The 24,285-nt window shown below is 39.4% G+C and overlaps 1 protein-coding gene across 2 annotated transcripts in view; it reads left to right on the forward strand.

Moving 5' to 3' along the window:
• Positions 1-23,841, forward strand: part of suclg2 (succinate-CoA ligase GDP-forming subunit beta) — a 92,219-nt gene extending 68,378 nt beyond the window's left edge. For both annotated transcript variants that reach the window (XM_067504836.1, XM_067504835.1), the window contains exons 10-11: positions 15,340-15,460; positions 22,251-23,841. In XM_067504836.1, coding sequence (XP_067360937.1) covers positions 15,340-15,460; positions 22,251-22,363 — 234 coding nt within the window. In that variant the 3' untranslated portion in view covers positions 22,364-23,841. The remainder of the gene's footprint in view (positions 1-15,339; positions 15,461-22,250) is intronic.
• Positions 23,842-24,285: the final 444 nt, after the last annotated feature.

Consider the following 24,285-nt stretch of genomic DNA (forward strand, 5'->3'; position numbering starts at 1 on the left):
TTAAAGGTTATGAACTTAAGTCAGAGTTGTCTATGTCAACCTAAAGATGAGTTTTCTTTTTGCCTCTGTAATTGCTATAAATGGTTTCCAAGAAGTCATTTTTCATTCTTGGAAAACATCATTTTATTCAGTCTGTTGACTGCAGCAGCAGCTTGCCTGGAATTTGCTGCCTTCTTTTTCTATCGCCTACTTCCTTTTTACCCTACTTGTCGTTGGTGCTTGATTCTTTCCCTTTTCCTTCAACTGGTTGTATCATTTTTTACAGCCCCATGACATCGATTTTTTTTTTTCTTTCAAATTTTTTTTGTTTGTTTTTTTTTTATGAGTAACAACCTTGTGGATGGCTGAAATAGCGTGTAGGAAAGGAGATGAGTGGAAGTGCAATGACAGAGAGGGAGTGAGTGAAAGCATTGTGTTGAAAAGAGCGATCAAGAAAGGAAAATGAGAGAGCGCCGAGGGTGAGTATAGAGAGGGAGGCAACGGGTCTAGAGAGCAGTAAAATGGGTGGAGGAGTGGGGGTTGTAGCAGTGATTACATTGTCCATCAGGCCACAGGACAGCCTGCATCAGCCCACAGGATTGATGTTTGACAGAATAATTAGAAAAGTGTCTCAGCCTGTAATCACTGGAGCTCATCTTGCCAGAGAAAACTTCCATTTGGTTTCTGCCACATACGGTATGGACACAAACACACACACACACACACACACTCACAAACAGGCTAGTCCAAGGCATCCATGGTTGGCTAGTATATGGGACACTGAGTTGATAGAGTTGTAAGATGGGAGCGTTCTTAAGGAACTGAGTTCATCTGCAGAGGTGCGGAAGGGAGGTGAGTGTGGCACTGCACCCACTGGTCCACTGAATGGGGATAGTTGAAAACATGCATTTTAAAGATGCTGGAGGCAGCGTTTATGGCCTGGAAAAAATAAATTAAGAGTTTAACTACAGCAGGTGGTAGAATGATTGAGCTATTGTGCTGAAGTCACCCCCCTTCTAACCTTACTAAAACTCTCTTTTGTTGTTATGTGAGCAAGAAATCTAGATTGTGCTTGTGCGCGTTGCTGGTCCAACTCATAATTAAAGGACCAGGTCAGTAATTTTCTATATTTTCACTATTTTTTTTTTCCAAGCAGAGACTGAATCCAACAATGACTTGCCTCTACTCACCATGAAAAATATGTCACAATGGATAGAACAACCATCACTTTTCACAGCCTCTGAAGTATTCTCCCAAGGAACCAGACTTGAGCTCACTACACATAACAACATTATGAGAAACTAGCAGAGTAAACAAATTATGCACATCTGCTACTGACTCCTTTTTATTTCAGACGATGTAAAAGATGATGGTTCTCATTATTTGGAGCTTGTTACTTTAAAAAGTATCGCGTCTTAGAAGTGTGGCTCACTGATGACTGGCATTGTCCTTGGAAACGTTATACCACATAACAGCAGTAAATAACCTTTAATGTCTAAGCAATTCACAATCCAGACCATTAGATACGTGTTATTCTGTTGGCAGATTTTGTGCATGTTCTTTGGCTTTGGTTTGCTGTGATGAAGATTCTTTCACTGAGTTTTTTGACTGAGTTTGCTTGAATGCCAACAACAGGTTTACTGCTCTTTGCCAAAATGAAATAGATTATAGTGAACCAAACTGCAGAGGCAAAGCAGGAATAGGCCTTGAACACCAAAAACAGGATTCATGACATTGTGCAAACAGAAGTTGACACAACAGTCTTACGACAAGGCCAGTTTGATAGGTGCTTTTGGTCATACGATCATTTTGCTCAGCAGATGGGTTTGCCAAGGTGTCATAGAATATAAAGTGCTCAGTTTTCATGTGCGCCTGTTTAAATGGGAACTTGGAATTGGTGACAAGACTATGATACCACCAGTCATTCACTGTTTCAAAGTAGACTTCAGAGTTATATGGTACTTTATTAGGTACATCAGGCTAAAACTGTTGAGACTAATACAACCATCCTGCAATAAACCCTGTGTCATAAAAGTTATATGTTTAGTTTCAGTTTAAGGAAATGTTGAGTCAACTGTTGGATCATTTTGGGAGATGATGTTTGTGCTGCTTGAACTGTATTCTACTTGCAGGCACTTCCATCAGCCTATATTTTAAAACCAATGTATGCTATAGATCTAGGTCTGAATGTTGTAAAACACAGATACAAGCACATTTAATAATCTATGAATTCTGCCTTTAAGAAACTAGGTTTGTGAGTGTTTGTTGAAAACCGATAAACCGAGCTAACTTTTAAGTTTCCTACTATTTCCAGCTGTCACCTTTATAATTTGTACGTGATTTTACAGTCTTCCTTTCCAGTATGTACAGTAACCCTAACCTAAACAAATTACTTAAAAATGGGGTAATAATTATTATTAGGATTTTGTTTAATGACAAACACGCTGTGGACTGGGTTATGTGAAGTCTATTGTTACCTATTGAGTTGAGTAAAGTTCTTAAACATTCACAGAAGTTAAGACTTAAACAACTGTAGACCTAATTTAGTTTTAGGTCTTCATTAGGATAATACCCTTAATGGGTACCCTCAGTTCAAAGGTCACATAATTTGTCCACCTTATACTCCCTTTTGACATTGAGCAAGCAAATAGGTGAGACCTCCATCGATCTGGAACCCACTCGGCCTCTTCCTGATCCTCCTTATTGGTTTCCCTGATCCCTCTAATACCTGAACAAACTGTAAATGGCTAATTGATATGCTGATCTGTTCTTCAGAGCTCCATCAAAGGTCTGCGGGGAAAAATGTCAGCCTTGGAGTCACTGGTCACCCTCCCGAGAGCCAACTAAAAATCTTTTGTATTTGCATATTAGAGCGAACCACTTTACTACTTCTTTACTTGATGAGACGTGAGGACATGGGAAAATTTCATGTGACACCTCCCACAGCAATGAGAAGGTAACATGTCCAATCAGTGTATGTATCCATGTCTGGTTTTGGGAAAATTAAACCCTGATTGTGCCCATCTGTTTCGAGCAGGTTTGGTTTGTTTCTAGCAATTTAGCACCCGCTTATCCAGACCTCCCAGGACCCACGGGGAGAGAGAGCGAGGGAAGGAGAAAAGGCTGGAGTGGAGAGCAGAATGTGGCTATTCTATCAATTTCAAATTTACTCATTTAGTGGGAGCCGAGTGTAGTCGAAACACAGTCATTGCCTTTCAATAACTGTCTTGATTTGGTCATTGACGAGGATGAAAAACAAATCAGTGGGCTTGTGGAGAGTGGTTCTTTATAGCGAGGCTTTGAGAGAGCTGCCAAAGGTTAAAGATAACCTCCCATTCATCAGAATTGCAGCTCTCCACAGTTATAGCAGCCTTCCTAAATTGCCTCTCGAGCTAAACATCTAGTTACAAAAAAATATAAAGTTCACTCCTCCTCCTATTATTGTGTTTTGAGACTTTCACTCCTTCAAAAACGCATTAGGAAAGATTTCCCCACTTAAGTATGTTGGCCATAAGTTATGTAAAATATATCACACTGTGAGGCTAATAAGCACGTGGTGAAATCTCACACTACACCAGTATCGGCAGTTTTTTTCTTTTCCTTTTTTTTTTGGCCTAAGTGACTTGCATTCTCTCCCAGCTTGGAAGAGCACCTGAGATACCGATGCTGTTAAAATGCAAAGCGTTGTCTAATTGGAAATAATTACAACAAATTTAACTCTTTACCACTTTTTTGTATTGCTCAGAATTATTTTTGTCCGTTTGACTTGTTTATTCTAACTTTCAAACAATGAGATAACTTTGTATAAATTGTATAAATCTAGATTGGCTACCTTAGTTTAAGCTGCTGACCACAGCTAGCCCAGTACCAGATCTTGTATTGTATCCTGACTCCTTTTACAAAAGTTAAATGCTAAGTTGTTTATCCATTTGTAAAATGCACTTCACTAAAGGTGAGCGGATGGCCTGCACATTTAGACATGCAAATTGTTGGGAGGTGACAAAAAAAGAGGACTGGGGTGATGATTTGCCTTGCAAAGCACACCCATCTGCCCTTTCGATGGCTCATTGGCTCCCAAGATCAGGTGCAATCTGAACTGAAATCATTTGGATAATTGACCTTCTGTGTGCATACATTAGAATAAATTAATTTTGATTGGCCGTGCAGCATTAGGAACAAAGCAGGAAATGTTGGCTCTTTTATATTCAGCTACTGGTTTGTTGTACCCAGTCTCCGAGGTGATTATGTATGCCATTCCCCAACTATTATGCATTTCTTCAGTTTAATAAAATAATTCTTCCTCGGAGCAGACTAAAGCACAACACAACTCGACACAGAATCACAGTCAACTTTTTCAGTAAAGCTTCAGTTTGACATAGCAAAACAGCATCCACACAAATCTCTGTGGGTGCATATGAATAGAAATTTATGTGCAGATATCAGCTGTGTGGGTGGGAGTTTGTTTATAAAGCTATATGCCTGTACCCATGTAAACATGCTGAAGCAGAGCATATGTGTTGGCCTCATGCGGACGCTTGTCCTGCCTGTTTTTCTTTTTTTTTTCTTTTTTCCCCAATTTCCATAAGTGACCCTGCAATTGCAGTAGAAGTGGCCCTATTCTGTGTGTCCCCATCAAACCCATGCAGTATAAATGTCTCATTGCTGCCATGATGGACAGCCATTAACCCTTGGTGAAGAGGTTGAGGAATATTTATGTGTTCCTGTCAGCAGTGACATGACAACCTCTGGGGATAAATAATATGCCTGACCTACACTGTCTCCAATTGTTGAGTCCAATTCACGGTAAAATGTTTTTGTGTGTGTGTGTGTGTGTGTGTGTGTGTGTGTGTGGGTGTGTGTACACCTGCTGATAGGTTTACTGTATGTATCTTTGTGTGCACAGTAAGTGTGTGGGGGGGGTTTAGGTGCATTGTGATACCTTAAGGTGAGCAGCAGGAGACAAGTTCTACATCCCCTCGCTGACATCTGACAAACCTCCTGCTCACCACAGAGGTCTGTCTCTCTGCTCCTTACTTGGTACCATGTATAGCCTCTTGTCGGTGATTTGTATCTGTTCTCATGTAGGCTTTTCCCAACTCTGACCATAAATTGTAGGAGAATACCTGAACTGTAGATAATCAGTTACTTTGACTGATGTTGTACTGTTGTCTGTTGTTAATATTTGATGTGTTCTATTTTGCTTTGTTCTTATTTTATGTCCTGTGGTTGTGTATTTTTATTGTTTTCATTTGAAGGACTTTGTGAGCTCTTCTCTGTGAAAGGTGCTATACAAATACATTTTACTTACTTACTTATATAATGTTATTACAGCACTGCAACCACAAAGATTGCCTGCATACAGTGCTTTGCAAAAGTATTCATAACCCTTGAAATTTTATACATTTTCATACATAACAACCACAAATGTAAATTTATTTTATTGGGATTTTATGTGATAGACCAACACAAAGTGGTACATAACTCTGAAGTAAAAGGAAAATGATAAATAGTTTTCAATTTTTTTTTTACAAAGAAATACAAATATTTAATATATATTTAACAGCTTAGGTGATGTGGACTGGTCTGGGAATTCATAACTTCTTTTGAGGCTTGCTTAGCTGCCTTTTAACATCCTTTTCTTTCTACCAGTATTGTCAAGAGGCAGCATTCTTGTTAATTGCCAGTGTCTGCACTTGCTTTTCTACGTGTGGTAGAGACCCTTTAAAATGACAAAGAAGTGAAAGACTTTGAGTCTTAGTGGACTTTATATAGAGATGATGCAGAATCAACAGAACACCTTCCAAGGAGTAAATGATAACCATTTATATTTATTTCAAAGTCGCTTTACTAGAATAAAACTAGAAAATATAGGAATTAAAAAACAAAACACATTTCAGGAAAAAATAACACCAGCTTCTATAGCTTGTGACTGGCAAGAGACCTCTCTTTAGTTTGTCCTGTACTCTCTTGGGCAGACAAGAACAGATTCATTGCACATAAAAGTGGAAGACCAGCAAAACAGTTAAAATCTGATGATAAGTTTCTTCTTTAAGAGACTGGAAGAAGTTCAGCAAGGACCTTGCTCAGCATCTGGTAGCTTCATCTGGATGCCAAGTTGATCCTTCAAAAGTCTGAAAATGCTTGATCAGGATTGGCCCCTGTGGAAGAATAGCAGCAAAGAAACCAATTTTTTGGACGAGGAACAGGGCAAACAGGCTGAGATTGGCAAAAGCTCACAAAGATTAGAGTGAAGATCAATGGCAAAGAGTACTATGGAATGATGAATGGAGATTTGAAATTTTCACCTGCCTATATAATCCTGAGCATACTGCTACTGTAGTGAAAATTTATATTAGAAAAAAGGAGATAAAATACTGTCATGGACAGGCCTCCACAGAGTAAAGACATAGTGTACAGAAGAACTGATATACAAGGATATACTGATTTTTAATAATGTACGTAGTTTCTGGTTATATCTTAATAAAAAAAAATTTCAATATGGATTGTCAGCAAAACTGAAGGTGGCCTAAGATGTTTGCACCGTACTGTATTCGATTGTGTTGCCTTCACACAGCTGTAGCAGCAGCACTGGGTTCACTGTACAGCCTGATTGTCCATGGGGGTCACCGGTTAGGCTCCAAGCAAGCTGCCATACCTCTGATTACCGATGGTGGGTGGGGCTTACTTAAAGCTGTCAGCTAAAACATAAATTAATAATCAGAATTTTGATTGTCAAGTATGTTTGTGCAAAAAAGACAGCAGAATCAAGTGTTCCCATATATGGCAACGAGGACAGTTTTCTCATAGTAAAGATTTTCAAGTAGGGACAGTACATTGAAAATGCTGCATTTTTAAAAACCTTTCACAAGCAGTGTTTTTTTTTTTCTTCAGAACTTTCCCCAAGGTGCTCTAAATTTGTCAGTGTGACTCCCAGCCCTTCCAGTTGGTTAAGTTTTTAGTTGGCCCCAGAAAAAAACGAGGGCATGGGCAGCAAGTAGCACATTTAAAGCATAGTCAGCACCTGCTTCATTTAAGCTATCCACTGGTGCCCAAGTGTCAAAACAGGCCCTTCAAACACAAGGTGATCCAACTACTGCAGCTTCTGGCCAACACTGTGCACACTCTGCCTCCATCTCCATCACAAAGGGAAGTTTGAGGTGAAATTTAAAGTCATCTTTCAGGTACCACAAGTGCATTGCAAATACAAATATGGACTGTCACTCACTGTCTTGACTAAAACAATCGAAACTATGTACAAACGTGGAATGGCAATGTAAAACTCTAGCTATTACAGAGGTTTTTATATCTTTCACTACTTGATACTAATATATATATTCATATTTTTTTTTTTTTGCCCTTCATGCGCAACCCTCCCCAAATTCTACCGGGCTGGACCGGCACTGCACATCTGGGGAAGGGAATGGGCTGTTAGGGGTTCAGTGTTCCAGACAGGTTAGAAAAAAGACACTTCGACATCATTTGAATGTGCCATTTGATCCTATATGAGGAATACCAAAAAGCCAAGGGCAGGTGAGGACACACAAACTCAAAAGGCACACAGAACACTGAGATCTCAGAGTTTTGATTGCTAATCTCACCGAACAATGATGAAGCTTCACGGTGACGATGTAATGGAAATGGCACCTCAAGAATAGCTGGGCTTTTTTTGCATGTTGAATACCATATATACTTGGCACCTTTTTTATTTTTGACACGAGTCAAACACAGACTTGGTGCATCCTTTCACGAGTCGCCATAAAGCGCCGATTCCCATAACAGCTTACTTCTTGTAATTATTGGCATTTTCCCAGACAGTTAGGAATACCCATGTGGTTAGCAACTTGAGCTGAGCCCATGTTGTGCTCACAGCATGGGTTTTCCATATGACAGCAAGAAATAGCAAAAGCTGTTGTTTACCTTGATGATGTGCCTGTCGCCTTCAGCTCTTCATCTAACTTTGCCTTTTTGTTTTCGTTTTATTTTTGTTTTACTAAGGTGAGAAAAGCCATGGTGTTTTATGTAACTGCTCCACAATAAAAACACCTGTGTGTGCTTTTTATTTTTTTATTTATTTTTTTTTACCTTAGAGTGATGCCGTTCACTCGATGGAAATGGGTACAGTAGCTGAACATAGACATTTCTAACCTTTCCTCATTGTGATGAAGGGCATTATCATGTCACAGTACAGTCTGACTCCTCACATTGCATGAAGCCCCTGTGTTGAGGCTGTAGCTATGGCGTTGGATAGAAAATGTTATACTGGGCCTTTGGGAAAGGGTTTGGAGCCCGCAGATATCTATCTACTTATGCGCTTAATTAGACGAAATAAGATGTTTGTCACTTCACTATGTGGTAAAAATAATCTCTTGGGACCGTGTTAAACATCTTAAGTAACAGGCTTTCTGTCACACACAAATCCAGAGAGAGAATGCCAATGAACTTCACGCTGAGTAAGTTATTTTCCACAACATTTACATATTTTTAAGAGATGGCATAACATATTGAATGACACAATAAAAACAGGAGGGCACACTCATGCAATACTGCACTTGTAGATTACACTCAAGTCTCAAAAGAACAAAAAATGTTGCATTGCTGCAGCAACACACAGAAGTAAAAAATAATTTAAAAAAATAGCCTATTAGGTGAAATAATGGAGGGATTTTAAAATATAACTCTCAGTCACGACACGCCTGCACTATTTCTGTGTTTGCTCGCCGTTTTAAACGTTTTTTGTTTATTCAGGGGTATTGATGCTGCTCACACCTGTCAAACATGTTTAAAATAACGTTAATGGGAATGCCTGACTATGACTGGATCAGAAGGCAAACGATTACACTCATTAAACACCACATGCTGTACGATTTTATCTCCCGACTGTCAACACCAAATGGCCCAGACTGGAAGTGATTACATTTCTGGCTGCAAACTTAGTCCTGGGACTATGTCATAAGAAACCTGGGCTCTACTCCATCAAATTACCTAACTAGAATTATAGGATATACATTTCATTGTTTTTGAGTTATTAGGTTAATAGGCACCTTATTTAAAGTGAACGAGGGGGGCAAAGCATTAGAACCGCATATTGATATAACACACTCCACCACCTACTGTGACCTCAATTATAAACACATAGTAGAATTATCATCTTTCTGACAATTTCAACTTAAAAACAGAAATTATAACCTTACAAAATTAGAATTCCTGGCAGAGCTGCTTTATTTTGTTGCTTTAGATTGTACATGTGTATTATGAAGAGAGTGTATATAACATATCAGGACTCTTAAGGGCTCTTAGGGGTCTTGCATCAAGCTCTCTATATACTGTTAGGGCCTTAGAGCGGTCACTGAGAATGCACCAAGCACAGGGGTCTGGAAGGATTCCAGGCTTATTTTGTTTTATATTAATTTATCTAGTTTTATAGAGTAGTTTGCTATAAATGCTATTTTCCTGTAATAAACTCCCATAGTATCATTTCTCAAAACCCTATTTCCCACCCTTGTGGCTTTTATTCCATTGTGTATTTAGGTTCACCTGGCACATCTACGGACACAGTCTTTTATTCTTTTTTTTTATGCCTTTGTACGTTTAGTTGAGTATATAACATAGACTAATTTTGAAGGTTTGACAGCAGAGTACAGAGTCTTGGCTTTTGAAAGAGTCCGGGGACGTGATTTTAATCCCTAGGGTTCAGGAACATATTATTTTGGGTATGCCATTTTTGGGCTGTGCACAAAACAGTGGCTGCTTTTTAAGAGGTTTGGCAATTGATGTTCTTTGTTTACTGAAAAAGGAATCAAAGCATCTATGTTCTCTGGATGGCTATAGAATTCTGAATAAGTTGGGTTATACACGTTTCAGTCTCTTGGAAAACACAAAGTCATTCTAAAGGCTTTAAAATCCCAATGACACATATAAATAGGATCTAAAAGAAATGTAACTTGATGGTCGACTGATTTTAGTGATTATATATTTATGTCCTCTAGATGAAACCTTGTCTCCCCCAGGCATCGATCATGCAGGTATTGAGCTGCCTATTGTAGAGATTTTTTTTACCGTCAAGTGAAACTTCAGATGCCATTGTCTGTCAAGAGGTGTCTCCACCAGTGACATGGCCAATCTTTGACATAACGCTCAGTCTGTCTCATCGCAGTCCCAAGAAGGGGCTGTCATGCTTCAGCAGGCCGGATAATTATTTCCCTCTTATCCCTCCTTGCCAGAGCCAATCCTAGCCTTCAATAGAAGTCAGGGACCGCACCACTTCCCATCACCTCTCTTCGTCTCTTTTCTTCTCCATCTCTCTTCTTCCATCTGTTTCACTTCGGCTCACTCTTTGACTTCAAGACCCTCTTTTCCCACAGTATGTCTTTGTGCCATGCTCTCTTTCTTGTTCTGTATCCTCTCTAAGAATAGATTGTACGAGCAAAATACCTCCTCCGTTTGACATAGCTGACGCTCAAAGTAGTAAACGTGCCATAAAAGATTGCCATATGAACAGCTTTATCACACTGTTTGCATTACTAATTTGACACTTCCTACACAAAGTGTATAACAAAGGGCTTCTGAAAGGTTCGTCTCATCATTCTGTTATGACATGGAGCAGAATTTCTATACACAATGTGAGCAATTTCGAGGAATACTATGCTATAGAAACCGCTGCCTGCGTCTGAAGCCTGAATGCTGTGTTGGGACAAGCAGCGCTTACTTGTACATATTTGTTTTTTGTCTAGACTCTGTAATTTAGGCTATTTCTTTATTTAATTTGGCATCTATAAGCTATAGTATATTTAAAAACAGCACACGGCAGTGATCATTTAATGCCAGCTGTTTCTATGCATTTGTTGCTTGTGTCTTCAGTAATTCCATGAGTTTGTATCTATTTCTCATTTTCACTTTGGCTGTCCTCTCATCTAAAGTAAGTGTTGGGTAGCTGAGCATAAAACTTTCCGGGTTTGGATTCAACTTGACAGGTAGAAGCTGCGGCAAGTTCAAACACAAGATAAGTTGAAAATCCTAAACAACACACTGGATGTGTAAAGCAGTTTAGTCCTATCTTACTTCAAACATAGACAGAAGCATGCCAGCAGCAGTCCCATCATTCCAAGATGCATGATTAGTGCCAGCAGGGCCGCCACGACTTGGAAGCCGTGTATGTTAACCTGTGGCCCCAGGGCCAACCACTGCCAATCGAAAACATAAACCAGGCCTGCCAGAGCAGGCGGAGATGGTACAGGCTGTCTCGTGTAGATAAGACAGAACAATAGTCCTTAATAGGCCACAGAGAGACACACACCCATCTCCAGCCCTGCCTTTTTCTACTCCTATCAGCTTGCTTACGACAAAGAAAACAAGATGCTTTCCCTTTTCTTTCTTTCCTGCAGAGAGATTAGTGGTGCTTAACAGGGGTATGGGCATGAAAATGTGTATTTGAGTGATAATCCAGCAGCACACTCACAACTTGTGATGAGGAGCCTTGCAAAATGAGACGGACTACAATACATGCATCCCCCACTGGGTTGAAACTTGGAGAAGAAAAAATACATCATGTTTCCATCTTGTTTTTGAAAATGTGATGTTGTTTTCCAAAGTTGGCCTCAGTCTATTTGCTGTTTTATTCCATGTATAATTTGATAGTGTTAAAATTCGACATGCCCATGTCCATAATAACAACGCAAACATAATTTGCCAAACATCCATCCAAGCCGCATTTATTGAAAATCCACAGACAGGAGCAGACAGGAGTACAAGGCAGGGCCACGTCAGCATGGTAAATTGTCTGGGTTAGATTTTTTTTTCTTGTCCTAAATACAGTTAGTGGGGCGAATAATAGAAGGCAGAAAAATCTGTTTCTCCTGTGAAGGGCCTTTTTTGACTTTGACGCAAAAAAGCCTTGGCAGGGTACCGGAATGCCAGCAGCAATGATCCTATTTTGTAAAATTTGAATCATTCCACTGGCACCCAGGTAAAATGCACTGGCTCAAACCGTAACACTGCCTGAAAGAACACACAAAGATCCTCTAAAAAGAGCAAGCTGGCACATTATACCTTATGCCTTTATGCTGAGCTCTGATGAAAGAAATCCACCCTGCTGCTAAGTTAGCTCACCTGAAATGAATGCCTCTGAGGAAAGATGCTGTACTTGGTTCAGTGACAGGAGGTAAAGTGCTACACGTTGTGCTACTGGAGATTTTAGATGGAGTGTGCAAGGCTATTCCATATCTAAGGGCTCGATTTCTGAGACCCGGGAAGCCTGAATGGTTCAACTTTTGATTGGTTGAGTGTATCACACCCTAAATTTGGCTCCCGTTCTTTTTGGCAAGTTTATCATTGTGGTATTTAACCACATACAGACCAATACCTTGCTAAAAAGAATCAGTATATGTGCCATTGCACCATCTACCACAAATCAGTCAACATGCTTGACTAAAGTATATTTCATTTTAGAACTAATGGAGCTTTTGCAAAGAGAGAACATTATTAGAGCAATTTAGCTTTCGTTCTCCTTTACCTCCACTGTCTCTGCATATATTTAGTTTAGCACTGTTGTTCTCTCTAGGCATGCAAAGTGTAACCATATCATCTGAATAAATTTTACATGTTTAAATGATGGGGAGTTGGTTTAATGTTGAGTTGTAGCTCTGGATTTGTAATCTTTGCTTGAGATAGGCAGAAGTGCACAATCGCATACCTGCTTACATTTGGTTGTTGGTTTGCACAGAGAAAATAATGCCTCTTAGGCTGTACACTTGCATGTAAACCTAAACGAGAGAAAATATATTTAAAAAAAACTAACTTCCAGTGAAGTGCAACTCAGTCCTCGCCCCATCCATATTTCTATAAACTGCATTTACTTCTGTGCCAAGCAAGATAAATCATGTCTTATGTATCATTAATATACATAGGTGTCAATAGGAGACGCATGAATGGAAGAAATATGGTTCTTCCCAATAGAGACAGAGTTGAAAAATGGGCTGCAGATAAGGTGAGGATAGAGTCTTCCCTAGTGAAGCTGCAGGATGGCTTCTAAATCTTTGCTGCCCCCCAGTGGGGATCAAATAATGTCATGTGTGCACTCGTGTGTGTTTATGTGACTGAGTGAACCCATGAGATGCATTATGTGAAGCTTTGCCCACCGTAAACCCCATGTTGAATAGTCCTCTTATGTAAATACAAAAATTAGTATGATAGAGTGCTATGTTCAGTTGGTCCATTTAAGTGCCGAGAGAATAATTCTGGTGACAGTTTAATGGGTTTGGCTTGTGATTTCAGATTTTTAATGTAAAGCCCGTGTTACCAACTTCAGAAGCAGAAAGTTACCAATGAAAAGAGAATAAAGAGTTGTATTGAGAATGGTAGGCAGCCAGGAGATTTTCAGCATGATCCACACAAGGGACTAAAAGTTGCTGAAAGAGTAATGCGTAGCTACAGTAAAAATAATACAAACTACTTTTTTTTTTTTTTTCGAATGAGATCACACAGATAATTGGCTTGCAAGTGTTCAGATCTTTTATAAGAACATTTCAATCAAGTTTGTGAAAGGGTTTAATTATTATCTAAATGAGCACAGAACATACTTTAAATTCCAAGGAACCATTGTGACAACACTACATCAACTCACTGATGAAATGAACCCAACCTGGTTATGAAATGGTTATAACAAAGGCTCCCTAAATAATGACAATCGTTTAAATGATAATAATTTGAAAACACCTACCTCTTGTCTTGGATACATGGATTTCAGATGAGTAAGATAATACAAGATGTGTTCTGCTATATAACAATGGGGTGCCATTCTTTTTCTTCACCTCATCCATCATTTTAATATATTAGAGCACCTCATCATGCATTATTACTTATGTAATCTAAGGGTCATGATTCATTTGAACATGGGAGTCGTGTTCCTTTGCAGTGTGCTGCCACTGTTTGCCAGCTTTTTCATCTTGTTTTTTGCATTCCTGGCCACATCCCTGTGTAATATACTTAATCAGCATGAAACAGTTCTCTGTGTTGACCTAACAGCTTGCTCGATTTCTTCGCACAGCGCCTGAGTCTTTATGCTACTGCCTACATCTGTGTTTGTTTTGGAGCTCTCTCCCGATCTTGTGTCATTTTCTGCTGTTTATAAGGAGATGCTCATTTGGATAGCTTGTAGAGGACAATGCCATGACTGTCACTCTGATAGCTATCCAAGTCCTTGATCTTCACTCCCTGTAAACATCATTACCACACACTGAAAACATACACATTCACAACGGGCCCCCACTCACGCACACACACACACACACACACCCACAAGCTGCTCACCCAAAACGGCACTGACAGATTAGCAGTGATTATAAACAAACATGGAGGATTAATCCTGTGTGCTCTCAGTCTACTTTTCCACTGAGCTAGCCAGGGTAATTACTAAGTGCTAGATTGTTAGTGTAATCACATACACACACACACACACACACACACACACTAGCAGCCTTGCTTCACTACTTTGTGATATCAGTTTTGCATGCATTATGTAGAAGATATCTTTTTGCAAGAAACTGCAAGGCAGCTAAAGTGAACATGGTGCAGACAGTGAGATTGCTTGGCAGTGTGTTCAAAACTCAGCGGTTTGTTCTTGATAGCTGTTAAGGAAATGTGAAGGCAAAAGGACATCTTAACATCTGTGGATGATAGCAGTTGAATTTGAATGAAGGTCAGTTGCAGAGTGGGAACCAAAGATTTTATCTCCTTGTTTTATTCTTTTACTAGCTGGGTTTTTGCAGCTGCATTTCACATGATGTGTAAATGTGGCAAAATGCGATACATGGCTGATCTACATTAGGTCGTGTATGTGTAGCTTCTGTTTATCCCACCACTTCCCATTGAAATATTCTTTGTTATTTAGCTTCAGTTTTCCATTTTCACCTGCTGCTCACTCGAACAGTATCTCGTTTATTCTGCCTCCATCGTGACAGTGTTGGGTCACCTTGGGGTGCATAGCCTTTGTATGCATATGCCACTGTACACAAAGGTGCTGATGAGACTGCTCTACTGGATGCTTTTCTATCTAGTGATTTTTCTTGGAACCGTTTTACACAAATGTTGGACATGTATGCTGTATATACCACCATGAGGCTTTTTATTTGTTTTGAGTAACAAAAAGAAATGTACAGAAAATATGTGTACTACGCTTCTTGAATTTGGCAGCATGCGTTAAAAACACAAATACAGTAAAAGATCCGATGCTCTCAGTGCTTTAGCATTACTGCCTTGCTGTGTCGGGCAGATGACAAATATGAAAAGAAAGTGAGTTTGAATGAGTTTGCATTTTGACCACAGGTGTGTGTTCAACACAAGGTTAAATCAGTTCTGTTTTCACAGGTTGAGGCTATCCTGGTTAACATTTTTGGCGGGATCGTCAATTGTGCCATCATAGCCAACGGGATCACGAAGGCCTGTCGGGAGCTGGAGCTGAAGGTGCCCCTGGTTGTCAGGCTTGAAGGTAGAAAAACTGCATTTCAGTCACTCACACACAGAAAACCCTCCTAGCAAACCCACACCTATACATCTACCAGAGGACCATGGACCATTTATCTCCATCTAGCCTTTATTGAAAGCACACAATGAGGATTTCATGATGATGGCTACTGACAATGTGCAACCAAGTTCATGTATCCACGACTTGGCACTCATCTTGACAGCTCATTTCCCTTGACGTATCTGACATCATACAGTCACTCTGTCCCCTACCCAATCTCTAATTGAATTTTTAAAAGTCAGTGCTTCTATTCACAGTGTTTTCAAATGAGCTTTTTCCATATCCCTTATTATCCCAGTGAAATTCCTGCACTAGGGCCATCAACCACAACCTACTTTGTGCAGTTACTACTTGTACAATGTTTTATTAAATTATACCAACAGAATAATGACTAGCTTAGTCATTTCTTATTTAAATGTAGATTTATGTATGCATTTATCAGTTTGAAGTAACAAATGTATTCTTTGCGTTATCATTTGAGAGCAATGGTTAGAAAGTACAATTTAAAGCCTACTTTTCCTGTGAAAATCATTGTATTGGAGTCATTGTATTATTGCTGCTGTAGTCACTGGAGCCTATCCATCTTCATTGTGGCCTGGTGTCCCAGTAAAAACAGCAGTGCATTTCTCATACATGTCACATCCTGCCGCACTTGTCATTAGTGCCTGCCACAATGCCAGTAGAGACAGCACTGATTGGCTCACCTTTCACCTGTATATGTTAATGCAACCTGTTTAGGTGTGTGTGTGTGTGTGTGTGTGTGTGTGTGTGTGTGTGTGTGTGTGTGTGTCAACTGGAGGCGCAAGGCCAGTTGGTGGTTAGCTTAATTGTCAAGATCCTGCTGAGCGGTGGCCAGAGCACAGAGCAGGGGAGAATTAGTGTTCTGTGTGTTAGCCTTCAGCATTTCATACTGTATGTCCTCACACACTCTGCTAATATGGTTTGTAGGTCAGAGTGCGTAAGCTGTTTCAGAACACAACTGTGCACAGAGGTACCATAGTGCAGTATGGACACACTTTCCAGTAATGTAGAGAATGTGAAGTTACGTTGTGCTGTTTACAGTGTTGCAGGATGGGGGCACCATGTTGTGAGGTATGCACTCAACACGCTACAGTGGTTACAATGGGTTACCTGCCTGCCTTTGATGTAGCTTGCTTAAAAAAGTTGTGTATAATTGATCAGATTAGATGGAACTCAGTCAATGGTCGTTATACGTCACTCGTTTACTGACTTACTGTGACAACAGCACTTATCTGATGTGGGTACAGAAATAAAAATAAGAAAAATTTCTCCAACTAACCGACAAAAAGACAGGGGGGGTCATCACATCACGATGCATTGGCATAATGTCAACTTCACATTCTCTATACTAATTCATTTTAGAGCATGGACCTTTTATAGTTCACATAGAATGTTATCCAAATGCAAATACTGTAGATACTGAATGTGTACTGTAAGAAAACTCAATACTGAACACACTCGGACCCCAGAGATGCAGTATCAAAAATCAGCTCCATAATTATTCACAGTGCTCAACGTCACATGGGAATCTGTGATTTTGTTTTTACCCTATTTTTGTGAAATGTTTTGTGCAATAAAAAAAAAAACTGCCATTTTACATCAAATCCGCTGATATAACAAAGACTGGTATGTTGTTTAAAACGAAGTCTCTCACAAACAATTTTAAGAAAGAGGGATTTCTTTCTCGACCTGCTGCCAATTCATATACTCACACATCTGTGTCAATTCCAACCACCATCTGTCATCATGTTGCCGATCGCGCACACTGGAGAACATACTGTACATTTAAATTTGCCTTGTAGGTGACATGTGTCGCTGTTAAAGTGAATAGATTGGCAATTAAAACAGACCCTTAATTAGCCACCGCACATTTTTCTTACTAGCCCGTGTAATTCAAACTCACAAACTGAGTCCAGAAGGTCACTGCCTGCGGTTGATCCAACCACGGTTTGCTGTCCAGGGCCTAATCCAAGCTTTAGTTGTGGGTCATTACATCCTGGCTGCCGTCTTCTGGAGAAGATTGGTTCAGAATCAATCAGCTCAGCTTGCTGGGCCAACTGTGGGGCAGTGAGAATGGCCACATGCTCTTCAGCAGGATCAGAATGGATTAACTGGCACACTTTTAATTGAGAAGGCTCTTTTAAAAGGCCTGGGTTGAATGGTGGAGAGTTATGTATTCCCATATGTGGAGAAAATGGCCATGTGGTCTAGATGCTGATAGGGTTGAATTAGTTAATTGGGTTGCATGAAGAGTGTATTGTGGTCTGATAGGGTTCTAACTAAAACACCCACTTTATGAATACTTGGATCTGTGCCACAACAAAGACACACAAATGTTAAAGGTATGAAAAGAGGTGATACCTGAGGAAGCACTGCCCCCTTTGGCCACAATGTGAACAAAAACACAATGTACTATATCGCTCTGTGAGAATGCTGGCTGCCTGCATGAAAAAAAATCCTCTAAAATACCCCTCAGGGTCCAGAGAAAAAGGTGACTGCATTCGTTTAAGTCTGTTCCCTGCCCTATTGATTTACTGAGCCTTTCCACAACTGTCTGTCAACCAGTAGAGGCTGTTTTTTTTCCCTATAAAGAAGATCTGGCCATTTTCTCCCTCCATTTAATTAAATAGAGACCCAAGGTCCTATAGTAAGGTTGAGATGGGTCCTTCCGTCCTGACAGTGTCATTATAACTTAAGCAGGGCTATGTGCACACACATTTTTGTGTATGTGTTTACTTACAAATATTTCGTGTTTCAGCCCGACAGATTGCACTTGTTGTCTGAGATGCTGATTAAATCTTGATTACTTAACTATATTGTTTTTGCTTGTTAAACAACAGTTTAAAGAGCATGAGAAACTTTTGAATAATGACGTCAAGTGACACCATGTCTGCACCATTCAGGGGCTTCCTGCTCTTCATTTGAGAAGCATCTGATGTTTGTCACATAGGATACAGGAGAAAGGTGCAGGTTTTATACATATTTAGCTGTGAAAGCTCACTGTTAGGTGCTGATTATTATCAAAATTCAGAGCAAGTATGAGAACATTCAGTGACGAAAAGCTATTTAAATTAAATGGGGTCAAGGCACGTCATGCTGCTGGTATTTTTAGCCGATCTACGTGTGACAAATTGTGTTAAAGGGTATACAATTTAGTGAAATTACTATTTTGGCACTTAATCTTTTTCTATATCAGCCTCCTCTAAAATCATCTATGGATGCTTCCACTGTCAGAGTACTAGGCTTCAGTGGAAAACAGTGAGTCTCAACACCTGCCAAAAAGGGAATATTTCAGATGCGTAATTACTCTCCATCATCTGCTTCATACTGGCTTCGTGTGCTGTCACATACAGACAAAACATGCTCCTCTTTACACTGACACAAATATTAAGCTTTGTTATAAAGTGTACAGAATAGTGTTCGGATTTCACTTTTTCCTCAGAACCCACTGCTGTGCGGATCCTCAGAGCAAGACTGCAACTTTTTTCACTCGATAACGTGGAAATATTTTTAACGTATCATTGTAAAAAAAGCAAAAGTGTATATAATGCAGTTAATGATATGTTTAAATTATTGTGCTTGCTGGCTTCCTTCTGTCAATGCTTACTGTTACACTTGTTATTGATATTAGAAATAGCTGTGCTTCTAATATCTACTCTCTAATGTTTGCTGTGAAATTGGTAATTGCTAAAACATAGCAAAAAGCAGCATCATACAGTCAGCAAACTGACTCAGTAAGGTCTAAGCCACCAGCTACTGGCCACAGCAGAAAGACAAACTTTTAGCAGCATTTGAGTGGCTGAATATGATGAAGGTTGTGTTTTACTGCTTATGAGTTCAGCTTTTTACTTGCAGAAGAAAGCTGGTTTTATTTCGTCTTTAAAAAGTGTTTACAGCTAGAAGTGTAAAGTTAATCAGCAGGTCCGACACCACTGCAGAGTCTTCTCCTCTCATCAGATCTTGGCCGCTCTAAACTCAGCTTGTTAATACAGAATTAGTCATAATTTTAGGAAATGCAGCATCAACATAACTCCCTGGCACAGACCCAAGCCTTATTATCCTGCTGAAATATGGTGGCCTGTGCTTGACTCACACATTAAAGTGACGTTTGCAAATAGTCTCAAGTCAGCTCGCTAATTAGAGTGGAGATCCAACAGGAATGTGTTGTGAAGTGTCTATATATTACGTAGCAAAATACACAGCACCACTGGGTCTTTGGTTGTTTTTGTTGTTTGAACCCCATCAAACTCTGCAGATAGGATATATTGTGATCAACACCATTTGTTACCGCTCACCACATGCAGTTTCTTTAGAAATAAAAATCCTTCTTGGTGTGTGTACAATACATGCATTATACTGTATACTGAATGTCCTCATCCAGGCTGTGAGTAGGTCTCTGGCAGCACCTAGTGGCTGCAGGTGAACCCACACATTTATATACTCAGCCTCTCATACACACACAAACACACACACACTCACACACACTGGCGCTGTATCCAGCTGGGTTCTGTCCTTGCCTGCGCTGCTGTGACTTATCAGTGCTCTCTATTGCTCACAGTGGAACTGCAGTCAGCTCTCTCTCACACTCACACACACACACACACACACACACACACACGCAAATGCAAAAAACAAAAAAAAACAAAAAGAGAGAGAGAGACCCACGTACAGTAAAAGCATGTCTCTTCTTTCTCACTCCCACTGATGTGTGGTTCCCCCTTCACACATTACATGAAAACACAAGTACTGGGAATGCAGAATTGCTAAACAGTGCCACACACACACCTCTGGTACTCATGAATATTTATGAAATAAAAAATAGCAGAAATGCATTTGTTTATTGTATTTCAGTGCTATATACACTTTCCATATGCATATATGTCTTTTCAGAATATCTTTTGCATTATGTATTGGTTGTAGGTATGTGTGGCTGCTGCTCCCACAGTTTCTTGTACAGCATTTGTTTTTAATCTACTGACAACTTTTGCATACGATATTATACATCCATTAATTCCATGTCAATCAGCCGGTATATATACATGCAGTACTGTCCCCCAGTACTCATTATGAGCCACAGTACTGTCACTTGAGAATATAGATTTGTCTGTAGACACACACACAATATTCTTAGCTATTTGAAAATGGCTTGGGATACACTATCCCCTGTTTATGTGCCAGAGCAAGATCTCTTCCTGCACTTATTCTAATTAATTACATTGCAGAATTGATTGTTTGGAGTGTGAGCCTGCAGAAATGTGTTTGGAATGACTTATTATCTGGCTGGACAAAAGAGATGAAATATTAGGCGTTAAGTGGCACTGGTAATAGAATTCCCCATGAAAGGTCTATTGATCAGGGTGACTGGGCCTCCGGAGAATTCACACATCATGCAGTCTTAATTACATGCCAGCCAGAAGAGCTAAGGTCAACCTGTAAGCATCAGAGCACGCACACAGGCACAGGCACAGACACACACACAGGCACAGACACACACACACACACACACACACACACTTCCACACATTCAATTACACAGTGAAATGCAGAGAAACACACCAATATATAAGTGGCAATCACGTCACACAAACAGTGAATACTGTAAATGTGTGTAAAGATTCAGCTGATGATTATTTTCATATTTCTTTTATTTATATGATCTATTTTTGTTTTGATTTTTGATGAAATGTCAAGAAATGATGAAAATGTTTTCCCACCGATTATGTTTAGACTCTTAGTAAATTTTCATTTGGGAAACTTGTACCAGTTAATTTAAGCTCCAGAAAATGTCTTTAATTGATTGATTTCTTTTCAGTTATTTGATCAAATGACCTTTCTATTGTAGGTGATGAACTAATTAAAATAGATTAGATTATAACTACTGCATATTAATGCAGGTTAATTTTAGAGTAATGTAGTAACTATTTGAAATAAGTGGAGGCAATTAGAAATAAAAAAATTAAAAATAACAATCTAAAGTCCCCATACTGGACAGAGTATGAATTTATTGATGCAAGATTAGACAGATTCTGGATATGGCCATTTATTTTTGGCCACATTCTTATGTGAAATGAGTGATGTCATATAAACAGCTGACTTTTGTTATTTCAGCGATTTCAGCTGCTTCATTTGACCTTTTCCTTCCATTGACCCCTCTCTTCAACCTGATTCTCTCCCTCTCTCTACAATTGTCCTCTTCCTCTCTGCGTCATTTTGTCCACTGCAGCGCCCCCCACCCTGTGTTGTGACAGGCTTGTCAGCTTTGTGTTCAGCTGCACAGCGTGCAGCATTGGGAGACTGCCAGTTCACTATGTAGAGTCTCAGGGACTGAGGAGAATTTCTCCAGGTCTCTGTCTCTCTCTCTTTCTCTCTCTCTGTCTCTGCTTGGTTGCGGGGCTACCCGGGCATGGGTGCCGGCATGTCGCCCAGCACCTGCTACCCCTGACCTCGTCACAGCAAGGGGAACACACACCCACACACAAATTGCCCTTTTGCCTCGCTGACATGGTTCATAGCCAAAGCCGCTTTCGGATCAACAGTCGAATTTGCCACCATTCACCCATAACTCCTCCATCTGTCATTGCTGTGGATTCATTCCACCAAAGGAGTTCTTTGTCTTTCACACAGTGTGGTTTTTACATCAGTGCAGATGGCAAATCAGATGTAGCCTTGTTCATCCTTTTTTTGTGTGATATTGCACTTACCTATTGTAACAATGTTCCTCTGTATTTGCTAGGGACCAACGTTCATGAGGCCAAGCGGATACTGACAGAGAGTGGCCTGCCCATCACAGCAGCAGATGATCTGGATGACGCCGCCAAGAAAGCTGTGGCTGCCATCAAGAAATAGAAATCTCTCACTACACTCTGTCCGTCCATGACTAACATTCATTACAGCCTTTAAATCAACAGCACCATGAGCCTTTTCTTATGCCCGCATAAACATAACAGGTTTGGTTGTGATATGTCACCTCGAGACTTATAGAACTCAACTTTAACACTCAACTCTCTTTTGCAATGTAAATCAGCTGCTTTTAAACTTCTTTCATATTTTTCCTCATATATAAAATACTAATTGGGAGAACATTATAAAGCTCTAGTGGCCCCTTTCTGATATTAGAGGGAGAACGAACACTGTGTGCATTTCATTTCCACAAAAAAAGACATGGTTTTCTCTCTGCATATTGTGGCTTCAATAGAACTGTACTGAATGACACCCTGAATTATTTAAAGGCAAAGGGCAGCAGTTTCCTTTGGACCAATAAATAATTTTTCTCAGTAAATTCATTATCCAAGTTAGTTCACATCTATCTAAAGCTTTGCAGTATCTGTGTCACAAATAATATGGACAAACTACCAACTCTGTACATCATGTTTTATTCTTAAAGTGATACTTTACTATCATACACAGTGTGTAATTGATTAACTCTGTGCCTACTTCATGAAGGCTGAAAAGTTTTTGTCTTACTAACTCTTTCGGCCATTTCCAGCCACAGTTTCGTACAAGGGTGCTGAACAAGCTAAATCAAAAGTAGAATTGTACTTTTTTTTATAATTATAAATGTATATTGACAGGATATCTTGAATACAGTAAAAAAAAAACTGTATGTAATTTAAGAGATTAAAGTCAAAACTTTCAAGAAGATTCTGTTTTTCATTTGCACACTTCACTTTAGTATATGCTGGAGAAAAAGATAGAAGCAGGTTGGAAGTATGCAGGACGGGGAAAATTTCAATTATCGCAATGGTTCTGCACTATCGATAGCCAAAGCCAGAGGCATTATGTTTTAATGTAATCTGTCTGTCTGTATGTTCTATACATCTGTACATTCCTGTCATTTATTTGAACAGAATATCTTAGAAATGACTTTAGGACATTTCTTCAAGTTTGGCACAAGTATCCGCTTGAACTCAGGTGTGATCTGATCAAAGGTCAAAGATTAAGGTCACTGTGGGCCAAAAAACCTGTAGAGAACCCTGAACAGACACAACATATCCTAAATAATAATTTCAATTATTTATTTCTAAGTATTAGAGGCTATGTGCATAAATCACATTTGAATGTTACCTGAAATACTCAAATAAAACACATTTGTTTTTGCCACAAATTCTCCAGGTCATCGAAGAACAATTAATTACACATCAGACAGACACACGGCTCCACTCAGTTTCCATGGCAAAATACATGGTAGAGAAATGTTTAACCCCAAATGGCCAAATCAATTTTACTTTGGACGTTAGTCTTAAGATTTATCTGGGTTCTATTTTGTGTTCCGTTTGTTTTTTCTTAATCAAGCTTTTTGGAATAAAGAATTGTGTCATCCATTGGCGCAGTGTGTCTGTCTCATATCTTCTAAGTGTTTTTAAGCGTTTCCAACAGTCGCAGACCATATTGCCAACTGACAGACAATACCCATGATACAAGGCTGGTTGGTGTTATTGTCTGTATGGAGACCACTGAAAATATGATTAATTTAGAAAATGAAAGAAATTGTACTTAAATGTAATTTATTTTAATACTTCTTTTTTATATTCAGGTGGGGTTTTTTTTGTTGTTGTTGTTGTTTTTTGGTTTTGTTTTGTTTTTTATAAATCAAAAGACATAAAAGTGAAAACAAAATACAAAAAGCACAACCTTTTATTCGTACTGTGGTTAAGTCAAATCCTATATTCCCATAGTGTATAATAAATTGAATCAAGAACGAGATTTTCCATGCTCACTATTAAACATCATAATTAAATGACAATATCAAATATATAACTGTTTCCCTA

The sequence above is a fragment of the Channa argus genome, chromosome 5 (genome assembly GCF_033026475.1).
Source record: "Channa argus isolate prfri chromosome 5, Channa argus male v1.0, whole genome shotgun sequence".
NCBI lineage: Eukaryota > Metazoa > Chordata > Actinopteri > Anabantiformes > Channidae > Channa > Channa argus.